The following is a 21,736-nucleotide window of genomic DNA, read 5'->3' on the forward strand; positions in this document are numbered from 1 at the left end:
CAATGATCCAAGCACTTACACTCCTTTCCTTGGGCAGGTAACATACTATGGGTTCCGAGAGAGACCCATCCCAGACATCTGCCCTCCAGAACTCTAAGATAATGAATTTGCGCTGTCTTAAGCCACTAACTGCGGTTAAGGCAACAATAGAAAACTAATACAACCCTGGCTGTAAAACATTAGCGTATGTTACTTAGATGAAGGATTTCACTTAGAAGACAGAAGAAAATAAAAATGTTCCAAAGCTTGTTTCTGAGTTAAAATAAAGACAAATAGTGTATGTTTTCTTTGCAGTTACTTTTACTGGAAAAAACAACAATAAGGTATTTTTTTCAAGAGTCAAAATAAAAGACCATTACACAAGATTGCACAATCACGTACAAATGCTGGCGATTAAGGTATGCAGGCTAGTCTCACAGAGTCCTTGTCTAATAGTTTTCTCCATATGCAATACACTGATACCATAATTCTCAGAACTGCTGGGCTAGTTTCACAGTCCCACTGGCCAAGCTCACTGCATTCTATAAATGAGTCACATCAGACTTCAGGTAGGAACTCTTCCACCAAGATGTCTGTCTTGAGAACAGTTCAAATTTTCACATTCTTTCCATTTACCGCTGGCTTATTTCATAGTCAAGGGTACAATTCAGCATTATCCAATGTCTTTCTTCATTCACCACACAATTTACTCTCCCCTGTTTGGGACATAACTTCCTCAGTCTTCACATTCTTTTCAACCACCATTGTCTTTACTGTACAATACTATGATTTAAATGTAAATAAAGAAACCTGTATCTTCAAAGGGAGAGAATAAAAAGGACCACCTGCTAGAAAATAGATTCAGGTACTACAGGTAATTCAGGGAGCCCTTGAAAGGACTTTTTTGCCATTAACACTAGCTTGTAAAAAGCAATTATAAAACTTAAAAAAAGAAATCAAATTAGATGTGCTGTGTGTATGTTTTATTCTGCACCATTATGAATTAAATAGGAATAAGTCTAATCATATGCTCTAGTTGCAACATGAAACAAGAATGTTGACAGCTTAAAATTACTTCTGTGAATGTTCAGTTCTCTTAGGAGACATGGGGCATACAAGCAAGTCTAATTTTCAGAACCCTCCCCTGGGCTTTGTAATCAGATGTGTCACAGACTAAACATGCTTTTTTTCTCCCCCAGAGGACAAGAGTCTGACATTCTGATTAGATTCAAGCTCAAGGTACAATTTAGCAAATGCTACATGCTTTATTAATGATTCTATGCACCTGTGAGGTCAACTTAGGACCCAGAAGTTAGTTAAGAATATAGAAACAGTCTCTTGAAAATATATATCATATCTATATGTATACCTCCTTAGAAATTGTGTAAAAGCCTAACATATTTTATGAATTTGATTTTTATAAGTAGTTTTCTAAACCAAACCTACACATAATTTTCCCCCTCAACAGTACTGGTAAGATACAGGGCACCTTTTTCTTTCAAGTACTTGGGTAACATAGCATACCCTGAGAATCTGGGGTGCAAACCTACACCTTGTAAACTGTAGAATGAAACTCCTCAAGCACCACATAGGAAAATGTATACCATGATCATTTTTAAACACAGAGACTATAATTGAATGTGTTTTCTCACGCACATATATATACTTATCATGAGATTATAGTCAATCTACTTAGGAATCAATACTGTCCTGCAGTCCTAAGTATTATTTCTGGTAGCATGAGCATTCAATTCGTAGCAAACACACGAAGTATGAAAATCATTAAAATGCATTCAATCTCTTTACGAGGCAAGGATGATAAAGTCTAATCTGAAATTAAGAAAAATAGATTTGTATCACTAGGTACTTCTCAGCGATATAAGGATGAATTTGAAATGTGTGTTAACATTTGAGATTTATCATAGAGATGTCAAAACGTAATTTGTTTTAACTTTTTTAGCCAATGATACAGAGAGAGCCGTAGACACACAGACATATACAGACATACAGAGAGCCTATAAGTGAAGTCACTAACTGCATATCCAAGCTTTATTTCATCCTGAGGGCAATTTCAATGAGTGCTTTTTTAAAAAAAATACATTCTGGGGAATTAAATTTTCATACTGGTTACAAATGTGTTCAGTTTTCCAAAAACAATTCAAATAGAGCATATTTCAACCTGAGCATTTACCCAACGAGGAAAAAGAGGAAATGGGTTAAGATCCCTACACACGATGCCCGGTGGTTCCTCTGGAAAACTGAGTCACACATGTAACCCTGAGAGAAAAGGGCAAAAGCCAGACTCTGCAAGTCTAAGTAGATTCAAGCTGAAGGCACTATTTAGGAAATGCTACGTGCTTTTTGTGTACACGTAGTTTTGTGTACATAAAACATAAAAGGGTAGGTCAGTAGCTAAAGGGCCATTGTGAGGGTAATAGTTTTGTGGGTTGGAAGGTTCATAGATTCTTATTCCACTTAACTTTGGTTGAACGAGGAAGGGCACAACAACTTCTTTCAAATATCAATGTGACCTCAAGAGATAATAACAATGACAATGAGGATTTGGATTCACCTCATGTTGTTTAAAATGTTCCTCCCTATCACTTGAGGTAGTAAATGGCCTAGCAGCTTTGTATGGTTTAAGGAAATAAAAGAACCATAAAATTACCAATAGAAGATGTCATATTCATAGAATATTATTTTAAGGTTACGTTCTTAACCACTTAGACATTTACTACATCCTTGACAGCTCCTCAGAGGACATGGCCTCTCTGATAGAACTGAAATTGAGATGCTCTCCTTTTTCTAGTTTCTGTCCTAGTTTATCTCAATGTGAGAATTTAAGGCTCAGATCTGCTGGTGATCATGATAAATAGCTTATGAATTCCCTAGACCAATGGTAGGTAAGAGCTTGATCATATTTTCTAGGAAAGGAGAGTCTCTTTGAAGAACTGGCAAGCGGTCGACAACTCCACATGACTACTGGGTTTTCCTAAAAGTCACACATGGTTTTAAAACAGTCTTATCAATTCTGGTACTACCCACCCAAATCCTATATAAGTTTCACCAGATGTGTTCAAATACTTGAGAATTCATGGTACTGTTTTGAGGATTATAGGTTTGAGATCCTTGAAATTGATTCTACTTTCTTGTTTCAATATTAAGGGACCTCATACCCAGCCAATCTCTATTGAGAATGAGGAAGGGCTGAGATTGTATGTAGTTCCCCAGTGGTGAAAAACTAAGTAAGTTCTGAGGTGAGTCTGTTGATGTTTCTGGGTACGAGGCCCTCTATGACAAAGGAATAACGCTTTCCCTAGTGTGGTACAGGGCATCTTTTCCATACACAGAGGCTGCTTTGTATTTCATGTGTCATGTCTCAGAGAGGCTGTCACTCCATTACATAGCCCATGAGCCCAAAGACGAATTGAATTGTGACCAGAGCTGGCAATTCCTCTCTCAAACCTTTCCTTTTATCCAACAATGTTTTATATTTTAAAAAAATGACTTTAAGGAAGGCCTTGAAAGTGAAATTGAGTTATTTTCTAAACGAGCCTGGGATAAGAAGCAGAACTACAAAGTAACAAGATTTCATAAATCATACAAAAATCAGCCTCAACTTTAGTGAAAATAGCATAAAAATCTGTGGCTTCAAAAAGCAATTTTAAGCAGAAACCAAATATTGATGACCATTAAAATCAAAATAAGGCTTTTAAAAAAAATTATCAGAATGCTTCATCTTTGAACAAATAAATAAATAAGAGGAGAATCCTTAAAAAAGAAAGCCTGGGAGAATCTTCAAGGTATTCTTTTGGAAAGTAAGAAATATGCCAATGTAACATTTGCTGGATATATATTGACATACTTTAATTCTGACAAGCTAAATATTTATCTGTTCTATTAACTCTTCCAGACTCTGTGAACACTCACAAAAATAACCTTCATAATTGGGTTACAACTGAGTCAGTGTTGACTGTCCATGAAAAATTCTGTGATTTGGATTTTCGACATCTCTTAAAACCATAAGAAGCTAGTGATGGAATCCTAGGTCACTGTTATTGGTATGGCGAGGGCTGAAGATAATCAGAGCCACTGAATCAGAGCTTAAGTTCTAGCCTATCACCCCAAACAGGTCACTCTTCAGACTCCAAACAATCTGTGAGAGACAGGAGTATATGCAACTATGAAGGGAATAATTGAAGAAGACAAAAAAAATGCTATACACGCTTAACAAAGTTTGGGTTACTAGAAGGAAATAGATATTTTATACCTTTCTGAGATGAAGGGCTTAATTTTAAATCACTATCTCTTCAGTATTTTAAGCCATTCTATTTTAAGGCAACAGATAGTGTCACGACACCGACAAATGGCAAAACTAAAACATAAAGGTTAACACCACCATTTTTCACCATCACATCTGAAATCATGCTAAACCCAAGAAAAGAACATGTAGAATATAGCCAAGAACATGACTAAGCTTGGATGGTATATGATTTAAAGTACAGACCCATGGTATTTAAAATCCAAGCATGTGCTACAATTCTGCCAGCTAGTCTTCATATATTCCAAGAACCTACAAGATTTGTGATCCAAATTATTGGTTTGTTGGCTTGGTTTACAACACAACCAATCCCATTCTGCTGTATGGTTTGATTGACTTATAAAAAAACTTAATGGATTGTTGTCTAGCCAAAAGGAGGGAAAGGTGAATAGAAAGCTTATATCCTGTATTTAAGTATAAAAAGAAATCGTTTTACAGGGGGAAAAAATGCAACCATTCAATCAGCCTAGTAAAACTAAAATAACACAAACTGTTTTAACAGGGTTGTTCTGGAAAATACAGAAACTTACACACTTGGTTTATAAGAAGCAAATACTAAGAGTAACACATGTAGAGGAAGTTTTTCAGATGAATCTTGGTGTTGTTATAATGCAACCTTCAGATTAAAGAAGAGTAGTCTGTCTTTCTGTCTTGCTCCTATAATTAAACACAGTCAAAGAACAGATTGTTAGTTTTAAAAGGAAATCTCACTTTTAAAGAAGCAAGAAAAGTGTCAAAATACATTTTATTTAACTATTTGTCTGTTTTCAATATTAATGAAGGTGACGTTCGCATTTTAAAATGTGTTTGGCAGATGTTTCTGAATTTACTAGACATTACACTGACTTGAAGAAAGTGCCTAATGTGGAACCTCTCTTTGAAACTTGAGTCCAATCAACTACACAAAGATGATTTGAGTTAAATGTATAGTTTCATCGAAATCTTCCATAGAAGAGATAAAACAGTGTAATACATATGTTTCTAAAATGTATTCAGAAATGAAATTTAGCATGAGCTAGTAATCTAGTTAAATGAATGAACTTTATGCTGAGAATTCTTGTAAAGCCAATGATCACGGCCTAAATTATGTGGAATTTCATCTAGTGCATTTGTTTAAAATGAGATATACTGGTTAGAATCTATGACCTAGTTAAACCCATTCTAAGACAAGCATTGACATGTTCAAAAGCTTACTGAAAATTAGCCCTTTCTGTCAACTTCTCCTCTCCCTATAGTATTCTAGAACTTTGCCTAAAGAACATTTTTTTTTTAACATTTGAGAGTTGATATTTGAACATAGTATTATGAAGACTAAAACAGAGTAGCCTACAGGTAATATTTGTGAGGGATTAAGAAGACTATCATGTGAAAAATAACCTTTAGGGAGTACCAGATAACAATTATCTAATCAATTATCTAAGCAATCAGAGTAGCCAGCAAGGGATATTGTAATCTTATCATCTAGAAACTGACCTGCTAAATATATGATTTTAAAAAAATCTATAAGAATAATTGTGGTTTCATATGTATATATTCCATGTTTGATTATTTTGTTCTTTTGTATTTTATATTAAGGAATGACCTTCAAGATGAAAGGGATTGTTATGGGTTTAAAGACTTCTCATTTGCTAAATTTAAGTTTTTGTACCTGAGGACATGTAAAGTAGCAACAGGAAAAGAAAATATAATTACAAGGAAGGAGAAGAAAATAGAAGACTATGAAGACTCATTTCAGTACAGTCCAAGGATGCAACAACAGCTCAGGCTGAGTCACATCATGAGGCAAGATTTGCAAAGACTCTGAGCAAAGTGAGAAGATACAGAAGGGAGCGAGGAAGGAAAAGAAGAAAGGAAGGAAGGAGGGAGGGAAGGAGAGAGAGAGAGAGAGAGAGAGAGAGAGAGAGAGAGAGAGGAAACAGGCCTGAGGGCAGCGGCACTGCAAGATGGAGAGAGCAGTCTGAGAAACAGGAGAAATCTGTTGATGAATCTACTTTCAGGGGTCACTTTCAGGGACCCATGCTCCAGACGTTGCCTTTTCGTTCATTCACAGGGCATTGCTTCTGCTTACGTTAACTTGAGAGAAATTTTATGTGAAACCTTGAAAGTAATAAAGTTGCTCCAATGCCTATTAAGAATAAAATAATAAAATCACCAGTTTACATAGAGGATTGTGAAAAAGTCAGTAAATAGGAGAGGAGTCAGTGACTACCCTGTGTCACCCAGCAGTATGACCTGGGCATACTTCCCATGATTACAGGCCTGAATACATGGCAGACTTCAGCAGGGACGCTGGGTCAGATTTTTCCTTGCTCCACATAGGACTGTGCCCAGACAGACAAGAAAATCACTACATGCAGCTGGCAATCGAGGCCCTAAGTTGTATAACATTCTGGAAAGCTTTGGGGGATACTAGAGTACTCTGACCCATAGCCAAATGACCTGCCCCATGAGATCAGCCAGCTCAGAGGTGACTGCCGAGCTGTAGACATTGCCTCCAGTTGGGGAAAATATAAAGCAATCCTGGATACGGGCTCCTGACCCTGCCTAGGTGTCTGTAAGGATAAGGACTGAGTTCCTGCTCTGGTGAGGGCCCCTCAGAGATGGGGGATGGGGGTTCCTAAGGTGTTTATGAGGTTATTGTCTCCAAGGCAGATCAGTGAACTATTTGATTTTTCCTTTGTAATGGCTTTATCATCGACTCTTTACAACCCTTCTATATGGCATCCTCATCTTACAGTTGAGAAAACTGAGTGAAGACAGGGCAAGTCACTTGTCCAGAGTAGTAAGAGTGTGAGAATTTAGGCCTGCGCTGCCTGACTCAAGGTGAACATACTTGGGCTTTAGTTAAATCACAGCACTCCCCTCCAACTAAACTGCATGAACCTACTGACATCCAGGGGGATCCCACTCTCAGGTGGACATCCGCAGCTGCCCTTCCACATATACACTCACAATGACTCCACCCCTGCGGGCCACAGCCCCTAGGAGTGCTGACACTGGCTCAGGCTTCTCTTTGGGACACAAAATGTTCTAATAACTAAGGACAGCTAATTTTTCAATCAGAAGGAAAACACACATGGAGGCTTAGTGTATGTTAGACATTCATTACAAGTTTCCGGGTCAATTTCTTACCTTATTCTTTTTCCCTTTTTCCCAGATGAGGGAAGGGGGACAGTTCACAACAAGGGATTGATACTTAGAGGGCAGAGAGTAAGAGAAGGGGCAGACAAGGCGCCAGGAATGAGCATGGCCAAAGAGCACAAAGGGCCTGGGTTCCAGGCGATCTGTTGACAAATGAAGCTATTTCTTCATGTGTCAAATAGGAATGAAAATGGTGCCTACTTGTTTTAAGAAGCAGACAGCATGATATGAAGTCTTGGTATATAATAAATGATTAATATACATCAGCTATTACCTTTCACTTTTATAGAGGGTAGAGAAGGAAATAATTAAGGCAATAAAATTGTGGAGAAAGGCACCAAATTAGGAGCCAGAGGAAAGCTACAATCCAAGAAAAGAGAAAGGGAGGAAAAAAATAAAAAGGTAAAAAAAGACATTAAGAGAATAAGATAAAAACAGCAGCCAAAAAAATGTATACACATTTTAAGAAAGGAAAAACACTGTATTAAAATTGTAATACTCAATAGATACTGATAACAAAAGATGAATACAAGTCATGTGTATACATTTTTTTAGCCCCCACCCCCGGTATAATAATTGGGAGAGGAAGTAACAACCAAGTTAGGAAAAAATAGAAATAGACGAATTAATTCAGGAATGTAAGTATGGAATGATGTGAAAATGAAATGGCCGCAGCCCAGCCACCTGGCCTCCTGCACAAAGCTGCAAAGCCTGTGCACATGAGGGAGCTGACAGGAGCACCAGCCCGTGAAGTTATCCAGTCTGTGATAAAAAGAAACTACTAACAAAAAAGTAAGAAGAAGGGGAGAAGTAAGGTGGGGCAGTAAACTAGGTCAGCTTGAAGTGAATGGGAGAAACCACATAAGGAATAAAATCACCGAAAATAAAATAAAGCAAAGAACAGAAAGTAAATTCTCAAACAAATAGCAAGGGGAAAAAGGAGGGGAAGTGAACTATTGGGATGGACACCAGGGAGGAGGACGACCAAATAAAAGTGACCCTGCAGGGACAGGAAGAGGGGACAGGAATGCAATAAGAAAGACACAAACTGAGAAAAGACCCGTGTATGGGGTGATTTGGGGTTTGGGTCCCAACTCTGCCCCAAAGGGACACTGTGACCAAGAAGGGCCACTTAACCTCTCTGAGCTCCAGGTTTCTCCTGGAATTTTACTACAAGGGGACGGGGTTTAATGATCTAAGGACCCCAATAGGGCCCCCTTAGAATACTCTACAAAAACAGATCCCCTGAACCCAACCCCCTTTCTCTTCCCACTTCAACTGCTGACCTGTAGGGTTCTATTCAGGGAGTAGAAATAATTCTGAGGAAGTAAGGAGAAAAGAAAGACCAACATGGTGGAGCAACATACAGCACACTCAGAAATGAAGAAACAAATGGATAAAATCTTACAGGAAAAGAAAAAAAGACATTCAAATTAAACAAAATAATTGCAATACCCATTGCAGAGCAAACATAATGGCAATGAAAGTTTTCTTTTGTTAATATTATATATTTATTTTATCTTTATGCTCTTGTAAATGGTATTTAGTATCTATTTTTCACTAAAATTTTAAAAGAAAAATATGGCGTCTAAGTGGGTGGGCAGGAGAAAGCATGAAAGTGAATATGTCAGAGAAGGAAAAATATAGCAGCATGCCTCTAATGACAGAAAACTAAGACAAAAATAATTTCACTGGAAAAGTCATCAAAGATCCTATGGAATGGGGACTTCCAAAACAAAAACCACCAAATAACAAAGATCTAAAACAGAAAAGTCCTAACAGAAAAAAGAGAAAGTAGTGAAGTGTTGAAGCTGGTGTGCCTAACCCACTGGTATGTTACAAATGGGTTCGTGTTGTGACTATCTGGTCACTGAGCCACCAGCTACAAACAGCCTCATCTATTTATCATAATCCATGATGTACTAAATAATAATAAAGTACATAACATTACTGACGACCTTCTTAAAAGTGGGAAAGGCCCACATAGAACAGCAAAACTGAAGGGAAGTTCATAACAGAATAATTAGGTAGAGATAATAGCAGCTGGTTACGCTCAAATATAAATGGGGGAGAAAGCAAAGCTCCCAGTTACAACGAGCAGCTAAAAATAGATGATGAAATACTTATTATTTGAGTTGGAAGGGATCTTGAAGGTTAAGGCAGGACTTGAACACTGATTTTGCAGTTCTCTATGTCCAAGGTGTGTCTTCTTGCTGGAGTGTAGGCTCTTGGCTGATGGGACTGGAGCAGGTCACATGAGGGTTTATAGTCACTGCAGAGTACACTGTGGCTGGTAGAGTGTAAACACGTAATTCATGAATTCATGTTTGTTGAATGAATGAGGGAATTAGTGCATTTCATTCAAACATTCATTTTACAAATGTCCAGAGAGGCAGAGAATAGATCCCAGGTGTCCTGGCTGCCAGTTCAGAGCTCACTGCAGTCCTCTGCCATCCTTGCTTTGCTCCATGCCTCCCACCGAGGAACACACAGAGCAGCCTGCAGAGAGCATAGTGTGGCCCAGGAGCTAAAAGCCAGCTCCACAGGTCCTGGCTCTCTCACTGTCTGGGAACCTCAGCAAAACCATTTCTTTCTAAGCCCCAGTTTTCTTCTCTGTGAAATCTTGTGATTGGATCAATTCATTTACATGATTTAGTTCAAAGGGGCACAAAAAACCCTACCTCACCCCAACGAAAATCTCTGGGATACGTCTGGCTTTCAAAGGAAATCTTGAACTGACACCAGCTTCCAAGACTTCTCACAAGGACCACGTGTATGATCATCAGTTGATGAATGAGTGTGTACAATGCAATTTTTGATATATATGAACAACGTTTAATTTTTTTTTTACACAAGGAAAAGAAGTACACACTTCTTTATGTACCTGACCTTTGTTTGCAAAGCAACATAGAATTTTCAGGAAGGTGAGTTTTGAAGGATTTTTATTGGTTATCTGAGTTTTGATAATTAGATTTTCGCCTGTACACAAAAAACGAATCATTAGTTCATCGCTAGTCTCCTTAAATTGCGAAGCCAGCTTTTTGCCTTCTGTCTATCTATCTTTAGGGCTGGGGACTAAAATAAAGGTGGTGATTTCAAAAAGGGAAAAACTTTCAAAATAATCACTGTTGAAATCTCTAATACTAAAAACTCTGATTTATATTTGTGTCTGATGGCGACAACTCCAAGCCTAATCTCTCCAGACTCAGCAGACAGGAGAAAGGCCAAAGGCAGCTGCTGAGGGGACACCACAGGAGCCTGGGCCTGGTTCCCCCTCCTCTGAGCCCTGTCCTCTCTTCCCCTTGCTTCTGCACCTCCACAGCTCACAAAAAGGCCTCATAGGATTAGCTGCTCCAAAATAGCCTTAGGTAAACATCCACTTGTCCAGAAGATTAAAATGCTTTTGTTTAAAGGCTACTCTTTTTCCTTCTGCAAAACTAATTCTCTAATTCTGAGTATCTTCCCCGTGCATATTAATTTTTGGCTTTGTCTTCTACATCAGACAGAAGATGCATTATATTTATCTTTAATCCTCCCCCTCTGGGTTTGTGTTCATCACACAGTGCCTGTGATTAAACTCTTGGAGGAAAAGAATTCAAATCATCTATTTCTGGATTGCAAGAAAAACGAGGCTTGTGCTTTCACCTGACTTTAAGACGCAAGGGTTTTTGAAAAGTGGCCTAATGTCTTACAGTCCAATAAATGCAATGCATAGCAACAAGCACTTAATTAAAAAAAAAAAGTTTTTTAAAAAAAGTTGCAATACACTGTTATGTCATCAGACATTCATTTTGAGGAGTAGGTATTAGTCACACATGAGTGTCATGAATGCTAGAGAGTTTGCAGCCCAAGAATATACAGTTGGTGAGAAGAAGCTGTGACTCTAATCTCATGATCCTACTTCCTAATTTCAGGCTGTTTCATTGCACAATGAAAAAAAATATTTCTCTATTCTTTTTCAGTTTAGTAAAGAGAGGGATGGCTTATTTCTTTCATTTAAGAATAGAAAAGATTTCTCCCCTCTCCATCTCCTTTCTTGATTAGGTATAATCTTACCAAGAAGTGAAAGTCCAAGAAGTATTTATGATGTCAATCCTTTCTAATCTGAAGAGAACAGGGGAATGAGGGCAATTTGGCTCCATAGTGCTGACATCTTTGTGCTCCTTTCTGAAGTTTGCCCCTGTGTAACGTGTGTGACCTGACGTGTCCTGGTTCAGGCAAACCGGGCTCAGTTTTCCTATCAAGTTCCATGGACTGTATTTACAGCAAGGATTCCTGTCTGTGAAGCTGGATTAACTCGGGTGTTAGGATCTACTTTAGCTTATTTCCTTTAGAGGGGGCAAGTGGAAGTGGCTTCGTTTTTGAAGGGAGAGAATGCAGATATGAAAATGAGTGCCTTGTAGGGACTGCCAGCTGGGAGTAGGATTCAGTCTGAATGGACTGAATCAAACACAGCATCCACCTCCATGGAGCCACAGCAGCTCTGTAATCTCCCCTCTCTGTAGAGGTCAAGTGTGTGCCAGTGTGTGTGTGTGTGTGTGTGTGTGTGTGTGTGTGTGTGTGTGTGTGTGACCTTAAAAACCTTGAACTCGGCTAAGAAAAAGTATTCTGATCATCTGAAAACAAAACAAAACAAAAAACCAGGAGTTTAAAAAATGAGTCTCTGTGTCAGAAACTTCAAGAGGAAGATGTGGAGGAGAGAGAGAAGCCTGTCTGCAGATTTTAGAAAACCCCCAAACCAAGAAAATGCCAGTTTGGACTTCCCCTATTTCCGAAGAACCACCCGATAAACCGGGGGTTCCCAAGCTTTCCTAAGGAAGTCCGGCCTTTGGCCCTGGGGCCTGCCAGAATTAGGGGGGGCTTGGTCCATGAACTCCCGACCGGGGTTTTCTTTCTCCTACCCGGCCGGCCTCCCGGAAAGCCTAACTTAAAGAACCTAAGTTCACTTCCCTCCTACTCACAGGTGAGAAAAACACTCAAGCAATTTAAAAAGGTCAAAGGGGAAAGGCCACGGGAGCAGAGGAGTGGGGAGAGGAGGAAGCTTGGCAAGAAAATTAGCTCCTTAATAATTTGGATGGGGTTTTGTTCTGACCTTCCAAAATGCCCATTTCTAGACAGCTTCCTCTGCTGTAAATCTGCCACTTCAAACACAAAGAAACGGGATTGCTCTTAATCCCTTAAACCTGATTATCCAAGTCACACTCACTCACCAGCAGCTGCTGCGTCCTGCTTCCTGGTGACTGCTCTTCATCTGTGCTCCACCACAAAGCTCATGGTGGTGCCATCAAAGGAAGGAGGGGCAATGATCCTCGGCCCCAGGGGCTGTGAAGTGATGCTGATGACAGGCTTGCCGTGCAGCTGGGCGAAGCCCTTGGCCCCCACGAGCTGGGCTGTGGCTGCTGCGGCTGAGGAAGAGGAGGCGGGGGACTGACCAGAGGCCATGAAGTAGGGGGCCTCGGTGAATGTTGAAGCTGCCTCTTTGCTGGGGGGCTCTGCGGCCATCTGGGAGAGCTCACTGCCCCCTGGAGTGTGAGCAATTGGTGTGGGCTGCAGGGTGTTGGCAGGCAGCACCGTGGGCAGAAATCCAGGGTAGATCATGTAGGTGGGTCCATAGGCCCCCGGACTCAGGGCCAAGGGAGGCACAGGGAGGGACATGGGAGCCACAGCCTGCTGCTGGGAGGTCACGGGCACATCCACATACTGCCCTGTCTCGGGGTCAAACAGTCTCCGGGTCATGGGCTGTACTGGTGTGTCCACCAGATAGTACTGGCCGGTTGTCACATCCAGGAGCATCTTGCGCTGGGTCTGCTGAGGCTGTGGCTGCTGGAAGGAGTCTGTGGGGACTGGAGCTGAGCCTGCAGGTGCCTGGACAGGCATGCCAGGTGGGGAGAAGCAGAGGACCTGGGGCTGGGCCCCCTGCAGGGTGAAGGGCAGTGGCTGCTGGTGGTAGATGGCAGTGGGGGGGTGCTCGGGGCTCTGTGGCCCTGCGGGGGCAGCTACCATCTCCCGTGGGTTGTCTGGTTTGGTACGCCAAGCTGGCCGGCTGGTTCCACTGACCTGGGAGCCTTTGGAGCTACTGGGGACCTGACTGCGGGCACTCAGGGGGGGCAAGCTGCAGAGAGTGGCCACTGAGGAGGCTGGGGCCCCCTCCCTCCCAGCCCCAGGCCTGCCTGGAAGTTCCCCAGCTCCAGAGCTTCCTTTCAGGGGGATGGTCAGGTAATTCTCACAGTCACTATTGCTCTTTTCCAAATTGCTGCCGTTTTTCCTACTGGTCACCTCACTGACAGGTGCCCTGGTGGCTGGAGAGATCTTGAGGGACCGCAGTCCCTGAGACTTGATGCCCTTTGCTGCTGAAGGACTCTCTGGAGAAAGCCCTTGTGGGAACTTGCCAGCGACACCCCCAGTTTTCTGGGTGCTGCTGGCACTCACTGTGAACTCATTCCGGTTGCTGGGGAGGGGTGGGAGGGGCTGCAGAGGCTGGGTTCTCTCTGCATCCTTGTGGACTGGGGGAATATAGAGGGAGCGGGGCCTTTCCCTGGCCAGGTTCTCAAAGGCAGCAGCGCGGGCAGACACACTCTCAGCCGCTGGGTTGGAGTTTCTCCGCTGCAGACGCTCCATGGGTCCGCCTCGCAGGACCACTCCGCCTTTGTTTCCTGTGCCCCGCTCTCCCACCTCCCCCAGCCGTTTGGCCAGTTTGTCAGGGTCCCCCTCAGCACCCCCAGCCCCTTCCCTCTCCTCGCTGGCAATGAGCGACAGGACATGGCTGTCTGTCATCGTGGGCAAAGGGTCGCTTTTGCGCTTCCACTCGTTCCTGTTGAAGCTGTACAGCTCCTCCATGGACCTCACGGCCGCGGTCAGCTTCTCCAGGGCGTTCCGCGAGGGCTTGGGACCTTTCCCTTCCTCCTTGACCTCCTCGTCCTTGGCCTTCTCTGGGGTCTTCTGAGCAGAAGCCTTGGAGATGATCTTGAGCACTGGCAGATATGAGCCCTGCTCAGGCTTATTGGGAGCAATGGTAGCTACAGGCAGCCTGCCAGACGCCCTGTGAACCAAGACTGTCCCTTCTGGCGAGGAAGAATTCAAGCCACCGCTGCTGCCGCCGCCTTTGCCCAGGCTGTCCCTCAGCTCTCGGTCCATGCTGTCCTCCCTCTGGTTCACCACGGCCTGACATGTAATCACCATGGGGGACAGGGATCTGGACCCACCAGCTGTAGCAGCCAGCTGCCTGGGTTTGGGCCCGGTCAGCCCCTGCTCCGGGGTAACACTGCCCTTGTCACTGCTATCCCCTGACCCTTTGATTAGTTTCCTGACGTCCCTCACCTGGTGGAGGGGGCCCTGAGCCTTGGACTTGTCTCTGACGTCTCTCACCTGGAACTGAGGCACTTTTTCCAGGTTGTCCCCCCGGAAGAGTTTCTGCTGCGCCTTGGTGGTGTCCTCAATGGTCTTGAGGAGGTTAGAGGCGCTGCCGCTTGCCAGTTTGGGCGTGAGCAGCTTGGCAATGTTGAAGTCTGAGCTTGGCTGCTGCACGCTCCCCAGCCGGATCTTGATTTCCGGAGCCTTGGGCTTGATCACTGCTGTGGAGGTGGCCTGGGCAGCAGGGTACTTAGTGGCCTGTTTCCCTGGCTGCTTGTCCTTGGGTGTCTGCTGGATGTTGGGGACAAAGAGACGAGACATGATAGTGGACTTGCTGGCAGATATCTCCCCGAGATCAGCTCTCCAGTCGCCCCCTTTGGGGAGTTTCAGCTTCCCTATGGGGGCTTTTTCTTCTCGCTTCTCAGCCTCTTTCTCCTTCCACGATCGGAATGCACTGTTCTGACTCCGGAGGAAGATGCCCTTGACAGTCTCTGATGCACACTTTTTAATTTCACACACTTCCTCTGTGTGTCCATCGGTGATATTTCGGCCAGAGCCTGCACTGTTCTCCCGAGGAGTACTGGCTTTGAAAATCGGGGATTTAGACCCGGCTGTGGACCCCTCCCCACCTGCATCAGACAGGCTGAGCACCGTGTACTCAGAGCCGGCCTCGGAGTGGCGAGAGCTCTGTCTCTGCAGGCTCCTCTCCCGCTGCTTCTCACCCCCCGGGGGGCCCACTGGCTCCTTGGACATGCTGGAGAGGTTACGGTGGGATGTGTCAATGACTTCGCCCCTCTCCATTTTGAACTCATGTTCCCGCTGCATCTTCTTGGAGATGATATTTTTGAGCAGGCTGGAAGCAAACTTGGACTTCTTTTGGGGGCCCTCTGCACGGGAGGCAGGCTTGCTGCTCTCGGAGGTCTCGGAGCCGTCATCTGTGTACACCGACCCGGGGCCCTTGCTGGAGCCTTTGGTGACTTTCCAGGGCCCAGTGGCTGAGCTGGCTTTGCTCTCACTGCGTAAATTCAGAGGTTCGAGAAGAGTGACCACACGGGAGCCTGTCTGCACCTGCTTTTGGAAACACAGAGGTGTCTCCACATGTTTGATTTCCCCCTCGACTTTGCTGACCACGAACTCCAAGGCCTTGGTTTGGGACTTCCTGGAGTGGATGTAAAGCTGGTCTGCGGTCGTCCTGGCCCCACTGTCCTTCCTCAGACCTGCGGCCACCGAGGCCGCGCTGCTCCTGAGCAGGCTCTGCTCCACCCTGGCTCCAACACCCCCACATTTTAGGTCCAGGAAGGTCGACCAACGCCCAAAGCCGACTTCGGAGAGCGTGGAGGACTCCCGGGAGCTGATGTTCAGAGCCTCAAAGTAGGGGTAAGCGAGGCTCCGGAAGGCACGGGAGGTCAGGTTACGCACCTCTTTGTCCGCATCGTCCAGTTCACTCACCGCACTGGAGGCCCCGCTGGAATAGTCCACCAACTCCTTCGCCCTGATGGCCCCGCACCTGGTTTGCAGGCGAGCAGGGACAGCGATGAATTTCTTTGCATGGTCCTGAGCCACCGCTGCAGCCCGGTCTTGCTTCAGAGAACTTGAATTGTGTTCAGCAGCTGTAGAGACTCGGAGGCTCATGTCGCCTTCATGCTTGGCAGCATAAATAATGTTTTGCTTTGCACGCACGTTGCTAGGCTCATTTATAGCCCGGGAAGTCGGTTTGATTGATAGGAGGATCTGGCTTGCTGCACTCCCACAGCTGCTTGCGGCGGCTGCTGCCCCTGAAGCTGCCTCCGGGGGCTCCGGCAAGGGCTCAGGCCCAGTGGCAGTGCCAGGCCCAGTGGGTGGGGGAGTCGGGCCACTGTCAGAGGGGCCGCTGCCCACTTCCGTGCTGCTGGTGTCGCGACCACTGCTGCCTGCGCTGGGGCGAGCGGGGTCACTGCTGGTGGGGCTGGGTGTCCGGGTGGCATTGGTGCTGGGAGTGGTGCTGAGGTAGCAGCTGTTGTCCTCCTCTTCGGTTGGGGTGGTGACGTCTCCCGGGGTCTCGTCGCTGCCACCAAAGGAAGCATAGTCCACAAATGAGTAGATCACATTGTTGTCCTCGAAATCCCAGCGGGAGGCCAGCCCCACATCGAAATCCATGTCCTGCTCGACCTCACTCAGCTGGATCTCGTGGGTGGTGATGTAGTGAGCCTCCTCATTTTTTGGGGGGCCCTTGCTGCCCTGAGACTTGGCAATAATGTCCGTGCACTCTGTCCCATCTTCTCCTCCCCCACCTGCCCCTCCTTCTCCTGCCATTTTTCCTCCCACCCCTCCCCTGGGCTGGCAGCTCACTGCGCTCGCACTGCTGTCACTCTCAAAGCCTAAAGATGAAGATGAAGTGGCCAGAGCCCCTGTTGATATGGTGGGTTCATCCAGCTTGGAAAGGCCACCTTCTGCTTTGTCCACTGGGGAGGAGGAGGATGAGGAGGAGGAAGATGAGAAGTTGCTGCCCTGATCAGTGAGGGAGAGCTGGGATCTGGAGCTTTCCGAAGCAGGATCCTTCTGCGAGGTTGGAGCCTTGCATTCTTGACCACTGGGTTCATCTTGGGCTTTCTCCTTGGGACTCCCAGAGTCCCTCTGATCCCCAGGGGAGCACTCCAGGGTAAGTTTCATGGTCCCAGGACTCTCGCTCTGGACTCCAGCTGAAGAGCACATCTCCACATATTTCGCTTCTCGCTGGGAGGAGGTTGAGGGCTTGGGCAGCAGCTGCAGCTGCTGCTTTAACTCCTGGCTATCTTGAGCTCTGCTCACCCGTTCCCCCACCTCCCTCAGTCTGGTCTGTGGCTTCAGCTCAGGAGCGGCGGCTTCCATGCTGAGCCCTCGCCTAGGTTTCAGCGACAAGAAGAAAGAATGGTGAGCACTGGGGCTGTCCTGGGTCCCTCCCTGGCCCTGGAGGGGACACAGAGTTGCCCGAAGCAGGGTCTGACGTACGTGGACTGGCCCCAAGGCTGTAGGCACCACTGCCACGGCCGTTACCACCTCCCAGTTCTTCAGCCCCTGTGCCTGGGCCCTGACAAGCCCGAGGGAGGTGGGAAGGCTCCTGGATGGGGTGGCAGAGGTGGTCTGTGGTCCGGGGGCTGCTGCTCTGGCCGAGACTGTGGCCACTTTCCTGTAGCTAAGCTGTTCTGTCCAGTTGTTTGCCTGGCACCGTCGGCAACTAGGAGTCTGAATGCCATCGGCGACGGAAGGAGCAGCATCTGTAGGCCGACCCTGGGACTCCCAGAAATGAAAGGAAAGCATGTGCTGTTTCTTGTGAAGCCTTGTCTCTTTCCTGGATGGGGCGAGAGTGGGTCACGTCATTCCAGAAATATTTTTAGTGTCTATTCCCTAGTCATAGTGAAACCACACTTGAGGGTAGAGAGGAGGTTCTAAGATGAAAGGAGAGGGTTGGGGGTGGAGGAAGCTTGTGGGGTCTAATTCAAGTCAACCAAGTATTGTATATAATCTGTTATAGTGATGTCTAACAAATATGAAGTTATTCTTCACTCACTGCCACTTTCAGTCCCCAGTCTGATTAAATGGGTTTCCCCCCCCTTGTTCTTAAATAAAATCCAAATTCTGCATTGCATTTCAAATCAACGAAGGACACTCCAGAACGATTTCAGAGTCTCCTTTTTACCTCTGGTAAGCTTTATGTTTGCCTCAAAAGCTATGCATTTTCTTCCTCTTTCATCTCAAATCAGAGGCGTAATAACAATAAACGTTTTAATAGGAATGAAACAGTCCATCCCCTTTTCCCCAAAGTCACACCCCATGAAACGTAATGTTTGTTTCAAAATAGGAAGAGCCCCTTCTAGAATCCTCACTGTGCTGACTCGAAGTACAAAAGGGCAGTTTTCAAAGACTTAAAGCAGGGTGCATTAAATAAACTTTTAATGATAACCCCTAAAAAGGAGTCTATGGGATCAAAATTGACACTACTTCAACTCCCAACACGATCCAATCAATCTCAAAAAAAGTTCCCTAAACTTCTAAAACTGTGACAAGACAATAAACCTCCCATTAAATATAGCCTGAGCGGTAGCCTCCCGATTTGGTTACACTGGCTGAACTCCAGACCTGCAGGGCACCAAGCCAATAGGCACGAAAGAACAACGAACCCACTTACCCTTCATGAGTACAGTGCAGCTTGGAGGGAGGTTGAGAGAGGAAATGTGACCCGCTGGCATGCCCCATGGAAACGAAGCCAAAATCCTAGTTCACTGGCTCTGAGGTGCATCCATTTCAGACAATTCAGTAGTTGTGCAAGTGAATTTGCCAGGCAACCCACGATGGGGGTTCCGTGCTGGCCATCCTCAGGAAAGATCCCTTGGGTGCTATCAGTGGAGAGCCACGGCTCTTGGTTTTGGTGAGGTCTGGCCCTCAGCACCTGCCAGGCCCAGTTCCATCACTATACATAGTCTATGTGTCACTTATGCCGATTGAATAAAGCACTATTTTAAACATCCACATTTGTGGGGAACAAAAATAACACCATCAACCATCCCCTTCCAACATGAAAGCCACCCCCGCACAGAAAAATGTTCCTTCCTCTGGTTAGGCATGGGGGTATGTATGGAGTGGGAGCCCCTAACAACTGAGGCATTTACCTTCTCACACTGAGATGTGGATGGCACAGCCCTGCCACTCTCCCTGCAACAACTTGCTCCTGCTCACATCATTGCCATGGAAAACACAACATAAGGAAAGATTGGAACTATCAAGTATCGCAATGTGGATATGAAACCAGAGTGCCAGGTGCAGAGAGTAAAAGAGAAAAGGAAAGAGAAACAAACAGAGAGGGGGAGAAGACAGGAACAAAAAAACAAGGAGAGAGAAAGAGGGAGAATTTGCCAAATTTCCAATCAACTTTTTTACTATGGAGAACCACGTTCAATGGCACAAAATCCTAGATTCTTAATGATAATAAAAATTTAAAAATAATACTTATGACTAAGACTTATATAGTACTTACCATGTGCCAGGCACTATTTGAAGAACTTTTAAATATGTGTATCTTAATTTACTTAATCCGTGTAACAACCTGATGAGTTAGGTACAAGAACACTAGGATTTTAGAGGTAGGAAAACTGAGGCACAGAGATGATAAGGAATTATAAAGCAGGATTCAAACCCAGCCACTCTGGCTCCAGAGCTTGAACCTTAACCATCATGCTACAGAGCCTTACTGATTCCCATGCTCAAATAGTCTCCATGGCAACCCAATGCTCAATTAGAAGGGAGCAATGCAACCACTAGGCAATTTCATCTGCATGATCACAAATAAAGCATATAACCATTCTTTGGTTTTGTTTTCTTTTTTTGATATCATCAACCTGTGCATACATTATATACTCAGGGATTAAGGAAACTGACCCTATAAATCAAATGAAATAAAATATAATTGGCTCCTCAGGCAAGCTGACTATTTTTAATGACCCATTTTAATTTTGTTTTGAAGTCTTGAACAATAAATCCTGAACACTGTCTCAAGCACTCTGGGCCATACACACTCCATAAATGAATAGAAGGCAGAGTTCCTGCCCATCCAGGCAATTGTAGTCTAAGGAAGAATTTTTCCAGCATTTTCCATATGGTCCTGTCAGTCATAACAACGTGACAGATTTCAGTAGTTTCCCCCTGCAGTTGGCAAAGTATAACATTGGAAGGTCAGATGCCCTGGGTACAGTGCGTAATTATTTAATGCCTGAAGTTCTGGAAACCTACTTCCAGAGCCTTGCTTCCTCCAGCGAGCACAGCCCTAGCCAAATCTCCCCAAGAGACAAAGAGAGAGGTTATCCTAAAAGAGGTACTTACCTCCAAAATACCTGTGTGGCTCCTTTTCTCTTTTCTATCTGAAGGAATGCCAGTGTAGGAAAAATATTGTAGGGAAATCTTTTTCAAATAAAGTCAATTTTCAAAAAGTAGGGTTTAATTCAAACCACATATTATATTTTAAAACCAAATATGCAGAGAATTTGGAATAGAACAGACTCTATTAAAAGATTTAAAAAAACAACAACTCATAAATGGAAAAACAATGACCAATTAAAGGGTCAAGTGAAACAATTACCCCAAACTGCCTGCCCTCTGACATTTTCAGAGCTCCAGGTGGTATATGTTACTATGAAAGATGCTCAATTCTGTTGAAATAATGTGCAGTCATTTGGTAGCCATGGGGCCTTTTATTCCTTAATATGACTACAGTCATTTTTTTGACAGATGAACTCAGTGATTGCCTACCTGATCTCAACTCTTGAGCAATTAACAGTGACTAATGTCACAAGCATTAACCCATGTTAAGCAGGCACGCTTCCTAGACCAGGCAAGGTATATTTGGTGGATAACTTTATATGGCAATTCAAAGAGCAACAAAGAAAATGACTCATGTCACTATTTTTATCTCTGTAGAGAATGTTTCTTCGCATCCCCTGAAAGTCTTGTGAGATGTATCATAGTATGGAAACTTTAACATGATTAAAGAAATTAAGAATGAAGGCCAGGCTGTCCACTAATTGGGAAAAGGTCTCTGACAGTGACACAATATGATAGAAAAGTATATCATTCAAAAGGGAGAGAAGTTTATCAGATGTGGATGACTACACTAGAAGTGAAGAGAAAGGTTTAAACTCTGACTCAAAGTAGGAATCAGAGAAATGATGGTACCAAACACAGGCATTCTCGGGATTCCCTGGGGTCAATAGGAGAGATTTTCTGATTAAGTGTTGTGTAACGCTTTCCATAAATACTTGCACACCTATCCCCTCACGATGATGTGAAGGAGGCTTTTCTGTTGGCCGCTGTTTAAGGCCCAGAGTATGGCCCAGGTAGGTATACCTAAGAATTACATCCAAAGGAAAGGTACCATACTATTCATGTTTTTGCCTAGGGCTGCCAAAGAGTGTCTACTTTTTTAGCTATTGAGGCAAA

At 44.4% G+C, this 21,736-nt stretch overlaps 1 protein-coding gene across 1 annotated transcript in view; it reads right to left on the bottom strand.

Moving 5' to 3' along the window:
- Positions 1-304: 304 nt before the first annotated feature.
- CUNH4orf54 (chromosome unknown C4orf54 homolog) overlaps positions 305-21,736 on the bottom strand; it is a 122,249-nt gene continuing 100,817 nt past the window's right edge. Inside the window, exons 2-3 of the mRNA XM_019661684.1 lie at positions 12,652-18,098; positions 305-4,957 (exon numbers count right to left, since the gene is read on the bottom strand). Coding sequence (XP_019517229.1) covers positions 12,689-18,067 — 5,379 coding nt within the window. The 5' untranslated portion in view covers positions 18,068-18,098 and the 3' untranslated portion in view covers positions 305-4,957; positions 12,652-12,688. The remainder of the gene's footprint in view (positions 4,958-12,651; positions 18,099-21,736) is intronic.

This window comes from Hipposideros armiger, unplaced genomic scaffold, assembly GCF_001890085.2.
Source record: "Hipposideros armiger isolate ML-2016 unplaced genomic scaffold, ASM189008v1 scaffold_357, whole genome shotgun sequence".
Lineage (NCBI taxonomy): Eukaryota > Metazoa > Chordata > Mammalia > Chiroptera > Hipposideridae > Hipposideros > Hipposideros armiger.